Source organism: Mustelus asterias, chromosome 14, assembly GCF_964213995.1.
Source record: "Mustelus asterias chromosome 14, sMusAst1.hap1.1, whole genome shotgun sequence".
In the NCBI taxonomy this organism is placed as follows: domain Eukaryota; kingdom Metazoa; phylum Chordata; class Chondrichthyes; order Carcharhiniformes; family Triakidae; genus Mustelus; species Mustelus asterias.
In genome coordinates, this window is record NC_135814.1 from 99,960,124 (window position 1) to 99,980,745 (window position 20,622).

The 20,622-nt window shown below is 42.1% G+C and overlaps 1 protein-coding gene across 5 annotated transcripts in view; it reads left to right on the plus strand.

The window, feature by feature from the left end:
* agap1 (ArfGAP with GTPase domain, ankyrin repeat and PH domain 1) overlaps nt 1-20,622 on the plus strand; it is a 698,786-nt gene that overhangs the window by 243,669 nt on the left and 434,495 nt on the right. For 2 of the 5 annotated variants that reach the window (XM_078228957.1, XM_078228958.1), the window contains exon 1: nt 5,491-6,625. The exons of the other annotated variants lie outside the window; for them this stretch is intronic. In XM_078228957.1, coding sequence (XP_078085083.1) covers nt 5,518-6,625 — 1,108 coding nt within the window. In that variant the 5' untranslated portion in view covers nt 5,491-5,517. Of the gene's footprint in view, nt 1-5,490; nt 6,626-20,622 lie in introns of those variants that run through there. 5 annotated transcript variants of the gene reach the window in all.

Consider the following 20,622-nt stretch of genomic DNA (forward strand, 5'->3'; position numbering starts at 1 on the left):
ACTGCTGTCCTTTTGCAAACGTCCTGGGTCATTGAATATTTTTAAGGCTGAGTTGGATAGATTCTTGATTAACAAGGGAGTCAAAGGTTATGAAGGTAGACAGGAAAGTAGAGTTGAGGCCACAGTCAGATCAGCCATGAATATCAAATATCTTATCAAGTAACAAAGCAAGCTCAAGGGTTGGAATGGCTCACTCCTGTTCCTAATCCTTATGCTTGTATGTAACTTTTACAGTGCCTGTGCACAACTTAGGCATCATCTTTAATGGGCATTAAATGGCTTTAATTACAAGTACTTTCCTTCACTGAAGCTCCTGGTGATGAATTAAGCTGCTGAAATGCAGAAAGTAGCAATCTATTAATAAGGGACTTTCTAAAACTCTGAAGATTTTTTAGTTAGCGAAGAATACATTTCTTTAAATTTATTTCAGAATGTCATTAATAGTTTGTAGCCTAGCATTCAGTTCTCATTGGATGCTCATTAGATTAAGGGAATTTCAGTTATTTTCCCACAAGCCTTGCTGTGTTATTTCACATGTTTTAATGCCTTGCATTATTTTTATGTTTAAAATATTTTTTTTGGCAAGAGGATCGTACTAACAAAGTTTTAAATCTCATCGAGGGTTGGTTATTGAAAGCCACTTTCTCACTTTGTTAAAAATGTTTCTATATCCTATATTCTAAATGCTCTTTAAAATAAAACATACAATCCAGTAGAAATATGAATTTTATCGCACTCATTCTGACATGAGTCACTAGCATGCATAACTCCTGACGGAAGTGTGAGCTTCTAGTCTTCAACACTTGAAAGTATTTTGGTTTGTAATGCTGCAGCATACCCTGAAATTTTCTAGGTTTCCTCAGTGTAAATGCATTGAGAAAAACATGTAGGGGAAAGTTTAACTCAACAGAGAAGGGAGGAGGAACATTATAGAAAAGGTATTTTGCCATGTAAAGCTCATTCCTTCCTCCACCCATCTCCATTTTCAACTTTCAGCTTGTAATCTTGACTGGGCAGCACAGTGCCACTGTGGTTAACACTGCTGCCTCACAGCGCCAGTTCGATACCTGGCTTGGGTCACTGCCTGTGCGGAGTCTGCTCGTTCTCCCGTGTCTGCATGTGTTTTCTCTGGGTGCTCTGGTTTCCTCCCACAGTCCGAAAGACGTGCTGGTTAGGTGCATTGGCTAAGTTCTCTCTCGGTGGACCCGAACAGGCGCTGGAGTGTGGTGACTAGGGGATTTTCACAGTAACTTTATTGCTGTGTTAATGTAAGCCTGATTCTGCAGTGCGGGAGATGGACACTACAACTCCAATTCTGTCCTCACCTAACGTGCATTTTTACAATACTGAGATTGAGATTTTCTCCCTGTAGCTCCGTTACTGTAAACATGCCTTTATTGCACCCGAGACTCAATTATTCCAATGCTCTCTTAGCCAGCTTTCTCTTTTCTGCCTTCCGTAAGTTTAAACTTATCCAAATTTCTGCTGCCCACATCTGTACTTGCTGATCTATATTGACTCTTGGTCCAGCAATGCCTCAGTTTTAAGATTTTCATCCTCGTAGCCAAATCCCTCCATGGCCTTGTCCCACTGTATCTCAGTAACCTCCTTCAGCCCTCAAAGATCTCTGTGTTCCTCAAATCCTGTCCTCTTATTTGTCCCCAATTTTAATCTCTCCACCATCAGTGGCTGTGCCTCCAGCTGCCTTGTTCCTGAACTCTGGAATTGCCTCTTTTATCCTCTCCATCTTTCTTTTAACTGTGCTTGGTCACCTGTCCTAGTATCTCTTTATGTGGCTTGTGTTAAATTTTGTCTGATACTCTCAGAAACATATGAGAAAATGGGTCTTTTGCTAAACACCCAGAAAACTAAGGTCCCCTTGTAGCAACTCCAACAACACCTTCCCCCATTGATTAAGATCAGCAACAAAATCCTGGAAAATGTGGACTTTTTTCCATATCTTGGGAGCTTCCTGTTGACAAAGGCGGACATAAATGATGAAGTTCACCATCGCGTTCTGTGTGCCAGCTCAGCTTTCAACCAACCTGAGGGAAAGAGTATTTAACGACGAGGATCTCAAACCTGAGACTAAAACCATGGTTTACTGGGTGGGAGTGAATTCTGCACCTGCGTATGCTTTGGGAACTTGAACAAACTCCAATGGAGATATGCCACTAGCTACTTTTGCAGGTTCTCCAATTCCGGTGGCAAGAGAGGTGATCTAACAGCATTGTCCCCTCCCAAACCAACTTGACTAGCACCAAGGCGCTAATCACTCAAACCAACTCTGCTGGGCAGGACATTTTGTTCGTATGTCTGACACCAGATTCCTGAAACAACTGTTGTACCCTGAACTCAATTGCAGCAAGAGACTCCCTGGAGGACAGTGAAAACATTTTGGGGATGTTGTCAAAGCATCCCTGAGGAGATAAAAGATCCCCACCAACTCATGAGAGATTCTGGCTTATGACTGAGAAAATGGTGAAGATCTATTCGGGGATGCACCGAGCACATTGAAAGACTTCATCAGGAACACCAGAGACAAAGTTGAGGCGTTGGAGGCACCAACTCATCTAGCTGATCCTCCAAGAAAGTGGCAGACTCTGCAGATCGTGCATTGGACTTGGCAGCCATCTCAGAACCCATCAAACCCATCCTCAATCCCATGGGAGTGTCTAAGAACAAAAAGCCCTGGGAAGGTCTTGGGATCATTTATGACATTAAAGGCACTATATAAATGGTATGCTGTTGTTAATTGTAGTTGCACTAGGAGGCTGTCTGAGATTAGTTAACACGGAGCCCAAGATCTGCCTCATTGGTTCACCTCATAGAATCATAGAAACCCTACAATGCAGAAAGAGGCCATCTGGCCCATCGAGTCTGCACCGACCATAATCCACCCAGGCCCTACCCCCATATCCCTACACATTTACCCGCTAATCCCTCTAACCTACGCATCTCAGGACACTAAAGGGCAATTTTAGCATAGCCAATCAACCTAACCTGCACATCTTTGGACGGTGGGAGGAAACCGGAGCACCCGGAGGAAACCCACGCAGACACAAGGAGAACGTGCAAACTCCACACAGACAGTGACCCAAGCCGGGAATCAAACCCAGGTCCCTGGAGCTGTGAAGCAGCACTGCTAACCACTGTGCTACCGTGCCGCCTCATACCAAACAACATATTAACATAAGAAGATAGTGAGCCATTTGGCCCATTGAGTTTGCTCTTTCATTCAATAAGATCATGGCTGATCTGATTGTGGTCTCAACTGCACTTTCCTGCCTGTTCCTGCATAACCCTTGACTCCCTTTTCAGTCAGAAATCTGTCTATCTCAGCCTTAGAAGTAAATCATAGAAACCCTACAGTGTAGAAAGAGGCCATTCGGCCCATCGAGTCTACACCGACCACAATCCCACCCAGGCCCTACCCCCATATTCCTACATATTTACCCACTAATCCACCCATCTCAAGACACTAAGGGGCAATTTTAGCATAGCCAATCAACCTAACCCGCACATCTTTGGACTGTGGGAGGAAACCGGAGCACCCGGAGGAAACCCACGCAGACACGAGGAGAATGTGCAAACTCCACACAGACAGTGACCCAAGCCGGGAATCGAACCCAGCTCCCTGGAATATATTTAATGATCCAGTCTCCTGCTCGCTGGGGTCAAGAATTCTAACGACCCTCTGAGGAGAAATTCCATTTCATCTGTCTTAAAATGGGAGACCCCTGACTTTGAAACTGTGCCAAATTCTTGATTCACCCACGAGAGAAAACATCCTGTCAGAATCTCTCACTGAGCCAACATCTCATCCTAGTATAAGTGTTGGTGGAGCAATTGGAATGAGCTGGATATCACTTTGTCAAACCCTGGGATTATTTTCCTTGAAAGTAGTTTCATTTATTGAAGCCTTTAAAAGGAATGCTGGAATCATGCAGGTATTTGACATTTGTTAATACTCCCAATACGAAAGGAAGCATCTAAAATGAAATGGTTACTTTCTCTGAGCCAGGAACTTCACTGCAAGGCTTTCAGTAAATTACAGGCTAGAGGTGAGTTAACAGAACAGAAAAAAACCCCAGCTAGAATTGGGAGTTGGTGTAGGAAACGAATAAAGCATCCATTTAATAAATTTTTAATTTTTTGAAGCACTGCAGATTAGCCCGAGCGCTGTGAAAATGTTGATCTTTGTTGCATGTTATTTGAAAAGCCCTTTAAGAGTCCATTCCCATTGGTGTGGAGGAGGATCCAGGCCGGTGTTTGCAGCTTTCTCTATCTCTATCTCTCTCTCTCTCTGTCTTATCCTCCGCCCCCGGGAGTCGGTGCTTTAACACGCCGGGGCTGGAAGTCGCTTCCCTGCTCATTGCCGAGATGCTGCTCTCGCTGCCAGCCCAGGGATCCGCTCTCGGTGCTCGGTGCCCCCGCCCTGCTCGCAGGCGGGCGAAGCAAAACTGAACCAACCCCCGTTTGCACCTATCTGCCAAGGAAAGGGGAGAGAATCAATGGCATTCAGTCCCCAAGCGCTGGCTCTTCACACACCTGCCTCTGTCTCTGTGTTGCATCCTGCATAGACTGGATTCTCTCACACACGTTTAGGAGCGTTTAATGCACCTCTGTTGAGTGGTCCTGTGTTGCATGTTCCTGCATTGAGCAATCTAGTGTTGGATGTTCCTCGATTGGGTATTACACCTTTAATCCACTTTGTGTTGGATATTCCTCCGTTGAGTGGACAAGTGTTGCATGCTCCAGTGTTCGGTGTTCTACTGTTGAATGAACCAGTGTTGGATGTTCCTCTGTTAAATGGGCCAGTGTTGGATATTCCTCCGTTAAGTGGACCAGTGTTGGATGTTCCTCCATTGAGTGGCCCAGTATTGGATGTTCCTCCATTAAGTGGACCAGTGTTGGATGTTCCTCCATTGAGTGGACCAGTGTTGGACGTTCCTCCGTTAAGTGGACCAGTGTTGGATATTCCTCCATTGAGTGGACCAGTGTTGGACGTTCCTCTGTGAAGTGGACCAGTGTTGGATCTTGCTCCATTGAGTGGACTAGTGTTGAATATTTTAGGTACAGACAAGGGTGGAAGGAGCCATGTACTTGCTGGACAACGAACCCTACCCTGAGATGATGAAGAGGGGGACTCCTCAGAGGAAGACCGTCTACCGGATCTCCCTCACTCTTGTCAAACGGGAGGCTGCCACAGCCGAGGCTGGCGGCAAACCTTCACCTTCCCCCCGGTCTGAGGGGGCTCCAGACCGGCCAGGCTGTCCCAGCAGTGCCCACCAGCCCGGGAGCCAGTGCCCGGCCGAGTGTAGTGAAGCGGAAGATGAATTTGAGCCGCAGGCAAATCTTCGGAGCTTTCGCACCTTCAGCACTGGCCACCTCGAACTGGGCAGGCTGAAGGTGGCGAGGAGATCCAGAGATCTAGGTTTCAAACTTAAGGACAATCCAACCAAAGACTTGGTCACATTGAGGTGCCGAGATGGGACTTCAGCCAGACCGAGCAGTATGCTGGCGACAGTGGATGTGGAACTAAAGAACAAGAAAAATTGGACCCATTGCACTGAGAGGTTGGGGGGGACAGGGGCTGAATCCAGGGAACAGATTACTGGGACAACCAGCATCTCAAACCAGGGAAAAGACCAAGAAGAAGTCAGACCTTGCACTGAAGGAAGTAGAAGAGGAGATCCGGCCAAAGCCCTTTGTGTGAAAGAGTTCTCGACACCTTTACAGCCCAGTAATACAGAGGCACCTTATCCAAGGAAATCACCAAGAGCTGGCGGCAAGTCAGCTTTGAAAAAAATCGAGACAACCATCAAGAGAAACTCAAATGATTCATTGAAGAGTTCTTTAGGGGACAAGGAGCCAATCGCAGTGTCACCTCCCATTTCTGAGCCTGATTTCTCGAAGCACGTTGCTCCAAAAGGAGAACATGGTTTACTGTCTGTAGCCCCACTAATGGGTGCATCTCTGCCATCCGACTGTTCAACCATTTGCATTGATGCCGTCAAACAAACTCTTCCAACATCTATGGCCACAGACAAGAGGCATCCAAGTTTACTCCGAAGGAGTTTCAGCTTCAGACACTGGAATGGAGAGCTAGTGAAGTTTAAAGCTTTATCGAAGGAGAAACATCACGGCAGCTCCAGCTGTCTGTCTGGTGTGGAGACTGGAAGCGAATTCAAAGTACAAAAACCAGAGTCTTACTGTGGGGAATCGTTAACAAATGAGAAACGGAATACCTTAGATATTGGGGAAGTGCTGAACAAAACAGACCCACTCTCTGAGCCTGGACGGTGGGAACGGGGAAAACGGAAGAACAGGACTTTAGACAACAGCGACATTCACAAACTTTCTGAAAACTTAGAGATGGGGAAGGATGGCTTTTTAACAGGTGGTGTGAGGTCCAATTCCCAGGAGCACAAACTCTTCCGGTTTTTTAGTGGCATTTTCTCAAAACGTGATGGTACTTCAACACCTGTTACAAGTCCTTATGGAAAATCACACCGGGATTATGTTGCCAAATCCAAAGGATACTCCCGCAGCCAGAAGAAGGGTGTACCGACCCTTGAGCAGTCCAGCAGTGAGAGCATTGATGAAAATACTTCTCAAAATGGTATGGCATTGATTACATTCTGCTCTTGCATGGAACTGTGTAAAGTCTGATAGCTTAGACATTTTTTGAAAATTTGATCAGTGGCTTTGCTGCAACCCAGCGAGTCTTCAAAAATAAATAAGTAGAGCATTCATCACTGGGTCACAAATCAGAAAGTTAACAAATGGTTTGCTGGGGCCATGCATTTCTGTAGGTAAGAAACAATGAATTTGTGAAATGCTGTGTTTAAGTCAGTTAGGAGGGAATGTTAATAACTGCTGATGCTTGATTGACACAGAGGTGACAGGTTGAGGTGTTTTCCACCATAGCATGAGGGCTTTTAGCTCTGAATGTACAAGCCACTAATGGATTGTATGCAATTCCCTTTTAGAAAAAGAGAAAAATCCAGACAATTAGCTTTGAGCTGGCAGTTACATTATTTCTGTTCAGCAATCCACATGATGGGTGCTGGAAAGCTTGTAATTGCAGGATGGAAAAATATGTTAAGTGTGGCATTGTGCGAGCAGAAGACATCAATTTTGTGAAATTGTACAGAGGTGTATTTCATTCTATTGCATTTGTCTGGGTTTTCATGTTAGCTTGGTGCGTGAAATACTTGAGATGGAATAATGTCTTCAGTTGCATTTTTATTATTAATTTGTCTAGAAATTAGAGTTGCGTACATGACTGTTTGGCCCTTATTTGTTGGGTAGCTTTTATAGTTGTAAGACATTGTCATCGTTGATGTTGTCATTATAGTTATAATCCTGTCATCATTACAAAAAATTGCTTCATTTGAATGTTTAAAATTATGTTGAAAATGTATAGGATCATGAAACTTCAAAACATGCTCTTATTCCACCCAACAATATTTTTGTCTTAAATCTCCCCTTTGTATTACGCACTCAATTTTCTGCAGTCTTTACATTGTAGTTATAATCATGTCTGACTTTAACAAATACAAATGAGTTTATGGTTGCCTTGTATTAATTAGATGTGCATTTTTGAAATAGAGAAAATACTGTAACAATGAGTCTTAGCTGAGCAAAAGAGGCTGCAATACATTTTAGGATCTGTCAAGAATTGGATAAGTTATTCCTTTTCTAAAAGGCAATTGTCAGAAGTGGCATTTGATTTGTAGAAAGCCTTGTAATTTGGAAATCAGATGGAGAATGGTATTACTACGCTGTCTGCCATGTTGAGATCTTTATCCACAGAAGATTAAGGTCAGATAGAATTAAGGTCAGGATCTGTTTAGGGTTTGAAGCCTGCATGAATAGTCAATAGCATGCCAGATGCTGAGGGTAAACACTTGGCAAAAATCAAATTCTAATTTGATGTTGGATTGTCATCTGTGGTGGCTAGAGGGGAATCCCCAGTTAGATTTGAAAATTGGAAAAGGTGATTTGGTGGCAACTCCAGGCCAAAGGTACTTGAATTAATTAGCATAAAAACCAAACAGCCCCATTATTTAATTCTCATATTCACGCAGTGTTATAGAGAGCTGGCACAGACACAACAAGCCAAATGGCTGCCTCCTGAGGTGTAACCATTCTGTGATTCTATGTCTTTCTATGATACAGGAGCATTATAAAACAAAGAGCCACATAAGCAGACATAAGGTCAGATGATCAAAAGCTTGGTCAAAGAAGTAGGTTTTAAGGAATATCTTAAAGGAGGAAAGTGGAGTAGAGGTTTAGGAAGGAAATTCCAGAGCATAGAGCCCAGGCAGTTTAAGGCACAGCCACCAAAGGCGGCGTAATTAAAATCATGGACGCACAAAAGATCACAATTGGGAGGAGTGCAAATATCTTAAAAGGATTGTGGGACTGGAGGTGATTATACAGATAGGGAGGGGCAAGACCTTGGAGAGGGTTAAAGACAAGGATGAGAATTTTAAAATCCAGACATTGCTTGTTGAGGAGCCAATGAAATTCAACAAGCACAGGGCTGATGGATCCCCGTTCTCCCCATGATGGGACATTGTGTGTGTTTTAGGTCATAGGCGACACAGTTTTGGATAATCTCAAATTTGGGAATGGTAGAATGTGGGAGATCAGACACGTATACATTGGAATAGTTAGGTCTAGAGGTAATAAACACATGAATGAATGTTGTAGGAGTGAGATGATTAATGTACCAGAATAAAAATGTCAGAGAATATTTTCTATTCAGAGCCTGAGATAAGTTGTTATAATTTATTGCAGTGTATCCTTCCCATAAGAGTATTTTGTATGCTGGACTATGTCAAAAGTTGCAGACAGCTTTTAGTTGATCACTTCATCCTCTCCAATACTTTGTATATTTTGAAATGAAAATGCCAATTATCTTGCTTCAAATTACTTATAGCAGACATCTCCTTCAATGGGAAAGCTAGGGTAGTACAACGGAGACTGCATTTGGTCAGTATATTGAAGGCTTAAACCACTTGTTTGTACTCCCTCAACTAAAAAGCTTGTTGGAAATTGGAGTTGCTTTCATAGAATCCTACAGTGCAGAAGGAGGCCATTTAGCCCATCGAGTCTGCACCGACCACCATCCCACCCTGGCCCTATCCCCATAACCCCATGCATTTGCCCTAACTAGTCCCCTGACATTGAGGGACAATTTAGCACAGCCAATCCACCTAACCCACACACCTTTGGAGTGTGGGAGGAAACTGGAGCACCCAGAGGAAACCCATGTCACATGGGGAGAACGTGCAAACTCCACACACACAGTTACTGGAGGCCGGAATTGAACCTGGGTCCCTGGTGCTCTGAGGTAGCAGTGCTAACCACTGTGTCATCGTGCCGCCCCCTCAAGGAACTCCTAGTATAACTATTTGTTGATGGTGGGATTCGAATTCAAATCTCTTCAGATCACAGGTTGAGATCAAACTCCTGTGACAGTGCACGCTTCACTCGTCACCCAGCAGCTATTGGGTTAACATTTGACAAAACTAACCACTAGTTTCCCCTCTGTCTTTCACCTGAGGTAGGTCACCAAATGCCTTCTGTCCCTCTGCAGACCCACACTAGAAAAATGTTAATTCTCTTTGCAGAGCCCTGCATTCTCCACTTGCAAGATCACTACTCAAGAAAGCAAAACTAGTGTGTGTGAATTTAAATTTTTAAGAATATTTTTGAATTAAATATCAACAGTAAATTCAAACTGGTGCTGGGTAACTAAATCTATTCTTTAAGTACTGTAGCTGTGAAGCTATTTGGGACATTTAGTTACGTTAAATGGAGTATGTAAATATAAGTTGTCGTTGCTGAGACACGAAAGTGCAACCAAATGCCTACAATAGCTGTGTTTTGAAAATGTTCCATTCTCTTAATGCTGCATCTGGCCTTAGGGAGAACAACCTGCTTATTAAAATGGTGCTTCAGAAGCATCACATGTTGTTTTAGTAATATAGGACATTATAGTCATGTGAAGAGTTTCAGATATGCTTGTTTTGGACTCTGATATGAAATATTCTTTACCGGTTTGGTTTCTCTTTGGGATTTAAAATATTTTTAGCTTCAAAGACCAAATGTGCTTCTGACACTTATGCCACCAACTTCTAGAATTTCTTTTATTTCATTGAAAATAAGGGATAATTTAATATAATTTGCCCATAAATGGGCAGACCTGTCATCAGTTTGAGAATTTGGTGTACTCTGACAGGATTACAGAATTATTCTAGTGCAGAATGAGGCCATTGCATCTGCACCGACTCTCCGAATGATCAGTTCACTTGGTGCCGTTCTTCCCCCTTCTCCCTGTAACCCTGCACCTTTTCCTTTATAAGGAACAGTCCGATTCCCTTTGGAATGCTTCGATTGAATGTGCCTCCATCATTCAGACAGTGTGTTCCAGACCTCAAACAACTTGCTGAATGAAAAATATTTTTCCAGTACTGTTTTTGCTTCTTTTACCAATTATTTTATACCTGCGCCCTCTTGTTCTTGAACAGTTTCACCGAATCTACTCTGTCCAGACTGTACATGATTTTGAATACTCTATCAGAGCTCCTTTCAGCTTTTTTTCCAAGGAAAACAGTCCTAATCTCTCCTATCAGGCTTCATAATTCAAGTTCCTCATCCCCGATCCATTCTTGTGAATCTTTTCTGCACCCTTTATAATGCCTTCACATCCTTCCTAAAGTGGGGCTCCCAGAACTGAATGCTATAATCCAGCTGACACTGAACTAGTATCTTAGACAAATTCAGTATATCCACTTTGCTCTTGTACTCTGTGCCTCTATGAATAAAGCCTAGGGTACTGTATGCTTTACTAACTGCTTGTTCAACTTGTCCTGCCATGTTCAATGAATTATGCCCATATACGCCCAGGTCCCTCTACTCCTGCATTTTCTTTAGAATTTACCTTTTATATTGTCCCTCCATGTTCTTTCTACCAAAATGAATCACTTTGCATTTCTCTGTATTGAACTTCATTGGCCACTTGTCTGCCCATTCCACAAACCTGTCTTTGTCCCTTTGGAGTTCTACATTAACTTCCTCACAGTTGACAATGTATCATCCGCAAACTTTTGAAATTGCGCCCTATACATCAGCATCTATGTCATTAATATATATCAGGAAAAGCTGATCCTGGGAAACTCCACTGCAAACCTTCCTGCAGCCCAAAAAAATCCATAAGCCACTACTCTCTGTTTCCTGCTGCTCAGTCAATTAATTCTGTATCCATATTTCCCCTGCCCTTTTTAATTTCAAGAGCTATAACTTTGCTTACAATTCTCACATTCACAATTCTCTCACTTCACAATTTTCCCTGAAGAAATCCACGCTGGCTTTCTTTAACTCATTTATGACCATGTGACTATTCCTTTTGTCCCAAATTATTGGTTCTCGTGGACAAATTAATTACTTTATAGCATTATGTTTGTAGAATGTTTTTGCCGTGTTTGTGGTCTGGCCGCTTAACTGTTATATATGGTACTGTACAGTAGATTGCTGGAGCTTGGTGGTAGAATGCTTTATACCACTCTAATAATACCAATTATATTTATCTAAAAGTAAATCTGTTACAGTTTCCATGATGAATGTTTGTTTGCCTTGATAATTAAAACAAACCCTGTGCAAAGCCTCTCAACATTACCTCACACCCAGATCTGTATATTGTTAAGTACACTGCCCTGTGTGGGATTGTACATTACAGATGCAGATTAATGAGCTCTGTGTATGGTGTTGGCTCTTGTCGGCTGGAGTTGCATTTTGAGGTGCATTTTGCTGAGGCTAGATAGAGAGAAACCAGTGTGACCATTCCTGACTGATCTCCAGTGATCCTTGCTGTAGAAAATGCTGGTGTGTCCATGACGGGCAAGAGTAGGGTGGGATTCAACGGATAACCTGCTGACATTTACTGTCCAGACTTGCAAGCAAATAATGGATGCTTGGGTGAGCTACCAGAAGCCATTCGGTGACTGGAATTGTACCTCAAAATGTGTCTGGGCTTCCAGGAGAGGAGGCAATGGAGAAAAATATTACTGGCAAATTTGATACTTTGGGAATTATTTTCATGCTGCCAGACCCGTGACTCTGTTCACTGTACAACAAGTAACAGCTTCTCCAAAGGACTGCGGGTGTTGCACGAAGTGGTAGGACAGAATGTGTGGCATGAGCAGTGGTAGGGCAAAATGTGTGGCACGATTCAGCCAGGGTCGTCTTCCATGCCAAACCTACAAAACTATTAGAGGCTGACCGACTGCTTCTAAACAAGCTGCCAATAGAAGCACAGCCCTGAAAATAAGTTTGTTCACTGCCTTTGGAGCTTAAATGGCATCGTCAGAATAAGATAATAAGCATGCAAAACCTCAAGAGGAAAGTTAAACGTTGAAATTGCTAAATAAAACAAATGTGGTTTCAATCTAAAAATTAAGCCCTACAATCCAAAGGGACCCAAGATGCATGCTTCAGTGGAGAATTGTGAATTTTTCCAATTAGAAATGATGTGTTATGATTCATATATTTTGTTTCTATTTTTATGTTTGTATTTTTAACAGAGTACCCACGTTGTAACTTAGTCCAAATATTTCACAACAGTCAATTTTCATCGTCCTCTCTGTTCATAAGTGCTCCCCTGCCCCAGACTAGGTTCAGAGGCACAAGCCAACATCCCTTTCATAGGGGTGCTCCTCTTGTTAAATCTCTCCACCCCCTAATTCATCCTGGCACTCTTTTCCCCACAAAGTCAAGTTAAGCTGCCACTTCTAAGGCCCTCTTGATCTTTTGCCCCCAAAACCCATCACCTCCTTGAATGCGCCATCTTCTTTCTTTGCACTGGACTTTGCTCTTGCTCTCCATTTCTGTGCAGGAGACTACCAAGTTCTCATTCCCTATGACTATCAGGGTGTATATATTTGTTTTTCCAAATGCTGTTATTACTTTAGAAGCAAAAATGCCAGATTCTTGGCTAGGTGACCAAGTTTGTGATTTTGACAACCTGGTGTGAATATGATATGAGTGCATGAACATTGACCCTAAAGAATCCCCAAAAGATCATTGTGGAGAGAGAGTGAAGTTTGCTTTGGATTCTAATATGTCACTGTGAGCTGGACATCTATAGTCGCATCAATGAAAATGTTGCCACGAGATTCCAGTTAATTGCAGAATTGGTTTTTAATATTTTTATTAGGAATGATTCAATTATGTTCTTCAGTGCTTTTAATTAATTGGAATAAGGAATGTGCTGCACCAAAATTTTTTTTGCACATTACAATTTTTTCCATTGTGCTCTGTACATTGCCATTTTCGAGCGTATTCTTATGTTTAATATATCCGTGTTACCAATACTTTCAACCTTCCACTGCACTTCATGATTCTACATACTTCATTGATTTGTTGAACATTGTAACAGATGACAGCAACATGCATTTATATGGTACCTTTAACCTGTTAAAGTGATTGGAGCATTTTACTGGGAGCATTATCAAACAAAGCACGACACCCATAAGAGGAAATTAAAGTCGGTGATTAAACACCTGGTCAAATAAAGAGGTTTTCAGTGTCATTAAAAAAAAGGACTGAGAGGTGGAGAGGTCTTGGGAGGGAATCACAGAACTTGGGATTTCTACAAATGAAGTCGCAGCCACCAACTGCAGAACTATTAAAATGAGGGATGTACAAGAATTGGAGGAGTGTAGATATCTCTGAGGTTTGTGGAACTGGAAGAGGTTACAGAGATGAGGAGAGACCATGGCGGGATTTGGATAAAAGGATGGAAATTTTAAAGTTGAGGCATTACTTGACCGGGAGCCAGTGTTAGTCATCAAGCATGGGGTGATGGTGAATGGAACTTTGTGCAAGTAAGGACATGACCATCAGAGTTAATGGATGACCTTAACTTTACGACAGGTGAAAGAGGCACACTTAAAGTATAGTGAATAATGTCTTTCCACTATTGCACTATTCCAATTACACGCAGAATACACCAAATTGATGGTTTTCTTGTTCATTGGTGAGGGGTTTGCTGATTAGAACTTCAGCAATATGTATGTTATTTGGGCCAATTACAAACTGTTTATTTTGAGGAAAAAGATTTAGATTATTGTTTTTGAAGCCCACTTTAATATTATTGTATCATTAAAGCTGCAGATGTATTACAAGGGCTTGAAGTGCAGTGTTTGACAGCTGTAATGTACATTTAAAGAAATAAGCAGCAGTAATTTAAAAGTGGAAGGAAAATGGAATTGTTTCAGTGCAGAAAGGGGCCATTTGATCCATCGTGTCGGCATCAGCTCTCTGAGCAACTCACCTGGTTCCATTCCCCTGCCTTCTCCCTGTAACCCTGCACATTCGTCCTTTTCAGATAACAGTCTAATTCCGTTAGAACTGTAAGTGTAGCAAATCACTTGCTGCACGTGTTCATATTTTTTCTGGTGCCGTACTTAATTATTTTTCACAATGTGCCTTTAAAGCACAGGCTTTGAAAAAGATTGCATATTTATTTTGTCAGCAGGCAGGACAGGAAGCCTTTCTGATTGTGTGCCACTCCTCGCTCTATCAGTGAACAATCTCTGGAATGTGGTATTGTATCTACCTTTTCAGGCATCGCGCTGCTCATTGACCCATCCACCGTCTTTTCCCTTTCGGAGCTGTGCTGGGTTTCATCAAGCTCCATTGTTTTGCCAGACCTGTTTGTTTGCTTACTTGCTTGATAAGTTCAAGAGATAAAATCTACATCATTGGGTAAAAAATAAAGGCCTCCCCCCAAAAGGAATCTGCTCGAGTCGGTGAGCCTACAGCTCTCTCGCTCTCTCCCTCAATTCTTACATCAATAGTTCTGGAATTGTGGCTCATGCACAGATTAAACAGTAACACAGTTTCCATCTTGTTTTGTCTGGTTAAATTAGAAAACAAGAGTTTTTGTAGCTATGAGCACTGCTGCCTCACAGGGCCAGGGGGTTCGATTCCTGCCTCAGTTGACTGCCTGTGCGGAATTTACATGTTCTCTCTGTATCTGCGTGGGTTTCCTCTGGGTGCTCCGGTTTCCTCCCACACTCCAAAGATGTGCAGGTTAGATGAATTGGCCATGTTAAAGTTGCCCCTTAATGTAGGTTAAGAGGAATTAGCAGTATAAATGCATGGGTTTACGGGATAGGGCGGGGGATAGGCCTGGGTAAGACGATCTGTCAGAGAGTCGGTGCAGACTCAATAGGTTAAATGACCTCCTCCTTCTGCACTGTGGGGGTTCTATGATTTTATGTATGAGAAAGGGAAAATCTATTATAAAACTGTGGAGATCTGACTGGAGCACTGGTCTGGTTGCATGTGGGTTTAGGTGCTGTGACTGACCTGTAAAGCACACCTTATTGGATATTCTTTTTACATGTATTTGTATCATGTGTGAAAAACATTTTTTAAAATGTTAATTGTAACATTGCAGGAATAGAACGAAGGACAAGCAGCAGTACATTTCAGAGTTGGTCTCTTCAAACTTATGTTTGGAAAGCGAAAGTGGATCACCAGAATAAAATATTGATGATTATAGGGCCACCGGTTGTGGCAATCATGATGAGAAAAGTTTGAGGTGACCAATTAATTCCATCACATTCCTTAATCACTTCCCTTTCTGCACTGATGCTGTTTCTGCTTCCCACATTGGTCATTCTTAGGGACTCTTGAGCGAGGCAGTTAATATTGTGTCAGTTTGTGCTGAGTTCTGGGCAGCTTTATGCTTTGGACTTGCACCCATTTGGAAGAGGGTTAATATTTCCCCACCACCAACATTGGCCGAACCTTTGACCATTTTGGTTATACTCTCCTAGCACCCGAGCTCTAAACCCATCCAACTTTTCTTTCCGAAGTTTTAAAATTTGTCCTTTCAGCCTTGCTTTTGGTGATCTTTTACAGATGCATCATAGAAAGCATTCTTTCTGGTTGTATCACAGCTTGGTATGGCTCCTGCTCTGCCCAAGACCGCAAGGAACTACAAAATGTAGTGAATGTAGCCCAATCCATCACGCAAACCAGCCTCCCATCCATTGACTCTGTCTACACTTTCCGCTGTCTAAGCAAAGCAGCCAGCATAATTAAGGATCCCACGCACCCCGGACATTCTCTCTCCCACCTTCTCCCATTGGGAACAAGATACAAAAGTCTGAGGTCACACACCAACCGACTCAAGAACAGCTTCTTCCCTGCTGCTGTCAGACTTTTGAATGAACTTACCTTGCATTAAGTTGATCTTTCTCTACACCCTAGCTATGACTGTAACACTACATTCTGTACTCTCTCATTTCCTTCTCTATGAACGGTATGTTTTGTCTGTACAGCGTGCAAGAAACAATACTTTTCACTGTATGTTAATACACGTGACAATAATAAATCAAATCAAATCTTTCCTCTGTCGAGCACTATGGACCATTTTTTTCATGCATGCATGCAAGTTCTTCACAGCTACCTCAAAGAGCTAGAGAATTTCTCCAGTTGGGATTTGATGATTACAAACAGTAGGAAAATTCAATAGACTTTTGTTCCATAAGACCATAAGATATAGGAGCATAATTCAGCCATTCGGCCCATCGAGTCTCCTCCAGTATTCAATCATAGCTGATAAATTTCTCAATCCCATTCTCCTGCCTTTCCCCGTAACCTTTGATCCCCATACCAATCAAGAACCTTTCTATCTCTGTCTTAAATGCACTCAATGTATTTACTCAGTCGCATATAGTGCTGAAGGACATTGTTCACAATGTGGAATAATTGCTCTATTCTCATATTTTTCCACAAGAGATTAATAACAGGAGGAACGGAACTTGCTGCTCTGTAAAAAGAGAGGACAATAGGTGTTGTGTACCTAATTGTGGTTGTATTTTTTTGAAATGTCAAACTTGCATGATGTTTTTTCTCACTTGTATCGTACGACAAAGTGATTCCGACAATTGTTGCTTTCCTGCCTGAAAGGTGCTGTTTTAATTACAGCAGCAAAATGCAAGTGGTGGTACTTCTGCAATTGCCATTTTCCTAGGGTTTAATCATCCTCCTATTATTGATTGCATGAAAAGGCACTGGTACCAATGATGAGCTTGGTAACTGGCTCAAACCCAGAGACTTTATATGATAATACAGTCAGTCTTTTCCATTTAGATTGAGTTGCACAATGCTTGACTAAGATTCTGTCGAATTGGAAACACTACGCATATATCCTGCCAGTTGATTACTTCTGTATTCTAACATGTATTATGTGGAAATGATAAACTTGAAAAGTAAATGCAGAAATGTAATCCTTCTGTAATCCTAATGCCTGTGGTCTCGTGCAATAATGTTTACAGTAATTGTTTGATAACCTTAAATGTACATTGTTACTGTAAAATAATACTTCAGTAGGACATTTCCCTTTAATCTGCATTTAAAAAAAGCTATCTTTTATTGCTTAGTGGATATAAATGCTGCATTGTATGGTACAGAGCCATACAAACTATTTGATCCCTCTCTGTGCTGTTCATCTCCGTAAAACACGGCATTGGATATTGGAGAATTAGTTATGATTTACCTCAGAGGGATGGGGAACTCTGTTTCATGCTGCACCTGATTGCTATCTGTAACATCTTGTTGTGGTGTTATTATCAATACCATTCAGAGCTACAATCAATAAAAATAAGGCTGCATTGATTTGACATATTATGAGGTCATAAAGCGTGGTGTCACAGAAGGAGGCCCTTTGGCCCATCAAGTCTGTGCCAGCTCTCTGTAGAACAATCCAATCTGAGACTTGTACATGGATGAGGCGAGGCTTGGTATGTTGGTGTGATGCCCTGCCCTTGATCGTATAGCCTGAGACCCTCATAGTCATGCGAAGAATGGTCCCTTGAAATGAGGCACTGATACATTGTCGGCTAATCCAACCTCCAACGTTGATGAGAAGCAAGGCAATATTTGCAAGTCCTGCCGTATGTTCCAAAACACGTAGTCTTAAGGTTTGAAAATTAGTGACTCCTCTTTTGTTCTATCTCTTGATACTGTCCTTGAAAGGCAGTTATACAGTAATATATATATGGTAAACAAATTTTTTTTAAAATCTTTTATGTCACAATCTGTAATAGCACAATATTAAGCTGTCCCTAATCACGTCTGGGGGGGGGGGGGGTACCAATTTTCATTAAAAAACATCAGTTTTACATTACCTTCTTATAGCAGCATCTAAATCTTTCCTTCGGATGACTGTCTTCTTGTTCATTATTTTTTCTGTGGCAATATTGGTCAAAATCAGAATGTAAATAACTTCAAAACTGCGTTCAATAATTATTGGTGATTTTGTGATCTCTTTTACTTTCTGTGCATTGTGTTCCAAGTGAAGAAACGGTCACTGTGTTCCTCTTATAAATTTTTTTTGGTTCTGAGGTAGTAAGAGGGGGCAGCTGGAACAATGGATGGCAGTTTTGAATTGTGAAAATGAAGGGAAAGGTTTTTCTCCTGGGAGGTTTGTGTTGATGTAGCTCCTATTACACAGCATTGATGTGGCTTTCAGTGGTTTTCGTTATATTAAACATAATTCACAAGGGGGCTGGGATCAGGTGATCATTGTATTTACTCTGCATTTTCAGGCTTACAACCTTCTGAAGTGTACCTATTTCACTGTTTAATGTAGCAGTGTGTCTTTCGTGTTGAGAATGTGTCTCTGAAAGTCCACAATGGTTGGGGTAATTTTATGGCAAGTGTGTTTACATTTTTTCGCAAGGGAGTTGGCGAGAATGTTTTTGTGATATTTGTTGCACTTTGGTCGGCTGACTATTTGAGGACGATTGGCTTTAATCCTTTGTTTAAATTCCCCATCAGTGGCTCATGTCAGTCATTGCTGTGTTTGTTTTTCTTTGCTGTTGCTTTGAATAATTAGAGTTTGGGGAACCGAGAGGATGTTTGTGATTTTGAGCTTAAAGTTCACGCCTTACACAGGTAAATGTTTTGTGTGTGCATTCCCTGTAACATTCTAATTCGGTCAAATTAACCTTTTTTTATTGAATATCCACATGTAAACTGTCCAGTCTTTTCAGCTTTTCTTACAATTGCTTAGGATTTTAACCATTTGGCAACAAAACAATTTCTTATCGTTTTCTCCCAAAAGTGAGTGTTGTCTGCTCATCCGTTTAAATAAAAACACACATTACTGTGTTGTGTTGAGTGTTGTTGAGGGGAGTACTGAGATACAGGCTGTTGGACTGGATGGGATTGATGTTCATAAGGAGGAGGTGTTAGCAATTCTGGAAAGGGTAAAAATAGATAAGTCCCCTGGGCTGGATGGGATTTATCCTAGGATTCTCTGGGAGGCTAGAGAGGAGATTGCAGAGCCTTTGGCTTTGATCTTTGTGTCGTCATTGTCTACAGGAACAGTGCCAGAAGACTGGAGGATAGCAAATGTTGTCCCCTTGTTCAAGAAGGGGAGTAGGGACAACCCTGGTAATTATAGACCGGTGAGCCTTACTTCTGTTGTGGGCAAAGTATTGGAAAGGATTATAAGAGATAGGATTTATAATCACCTAGAAAGGAATAATTTGATTAGGGATAGTCAGCACGGTTTTGTGAAGGCTAGGTCGTGCCTCACAAACCTTATTGAGAAGGTGACCAAAGAGGTGGATGAGGGTAAAGCAGTTGATGTGGTGTATATGGATTTCAGCAAAGCGTTTGATAAGGTTTCCCATGGTAAGCTTTTACAGAAAATACAGACACATGGGATTGAGGGTGATTTAGTGGTTTGGATCAGGAATTGGCTAGCTGTAAAAAAACAAAGGGTGGTGGTTGATGGGAAATATTCATCCTGGAGTTCAGTTACTAGTGGTGTACCGCAAGGATCTGTTTTGGGGCCACTGCTGTTTGTCATTTTTATTAATGACTTGGATGAGGGCGTGGAAGGATGGATTAGTAAATTGGCGGATGACACTAAAGTTGGTGGAGTTGTAGACAGTGCGGAGGGAAGTGGCAGGTTACAGAGGGACATAGATAAGCTGCAGAGCTGGGCTGAGAGGTGACAACTGGAGTTTAATGCGGAAAAGTGTGAGGTGATTCACTTTGGAAGGAGTAACAGGAATACAGAGTACTGGGCTAATTGTAAGATACTTGGTAGCGTGGATGAACAGAGGGATCTGGGTGTCCATGTGCATAGATCCCTGAAAGTTAGCACCCAGGTTGATAGGGTTGTTAAGAAGGCATACGGTGTGTTAGCTTTTATTGGTAGAGGGATTGCGTTTCGTAGCCAGGAGGTCATGCTGCAACTGAACAAAACTCTGGTGCGGCCGCATTTGGAGTATTGCGTACAGTTCTGGTCGCCGTATTATAAGAAAGATGTGGAAGTGTTGGAAAGGGTGCAGAGGAGATTTACCAGGATGTTGCCTGGTATGGTGGGAAAATCGTATGAGGAAAGGCTGAGGGGCTTGAGGTTGTTTTCGTTAGTGAGAAGAAGGTTAAGAGGTGACTTAATAGAGGCATACAAAATGATCAGAGGATTAGATAGGGTGGATAGTGAGAGCCTTTTTCCTCGGATGGTGTTGGCTGGCATGAGGGGACATAGCTTTAAATTGAGGGGTGAGAGAT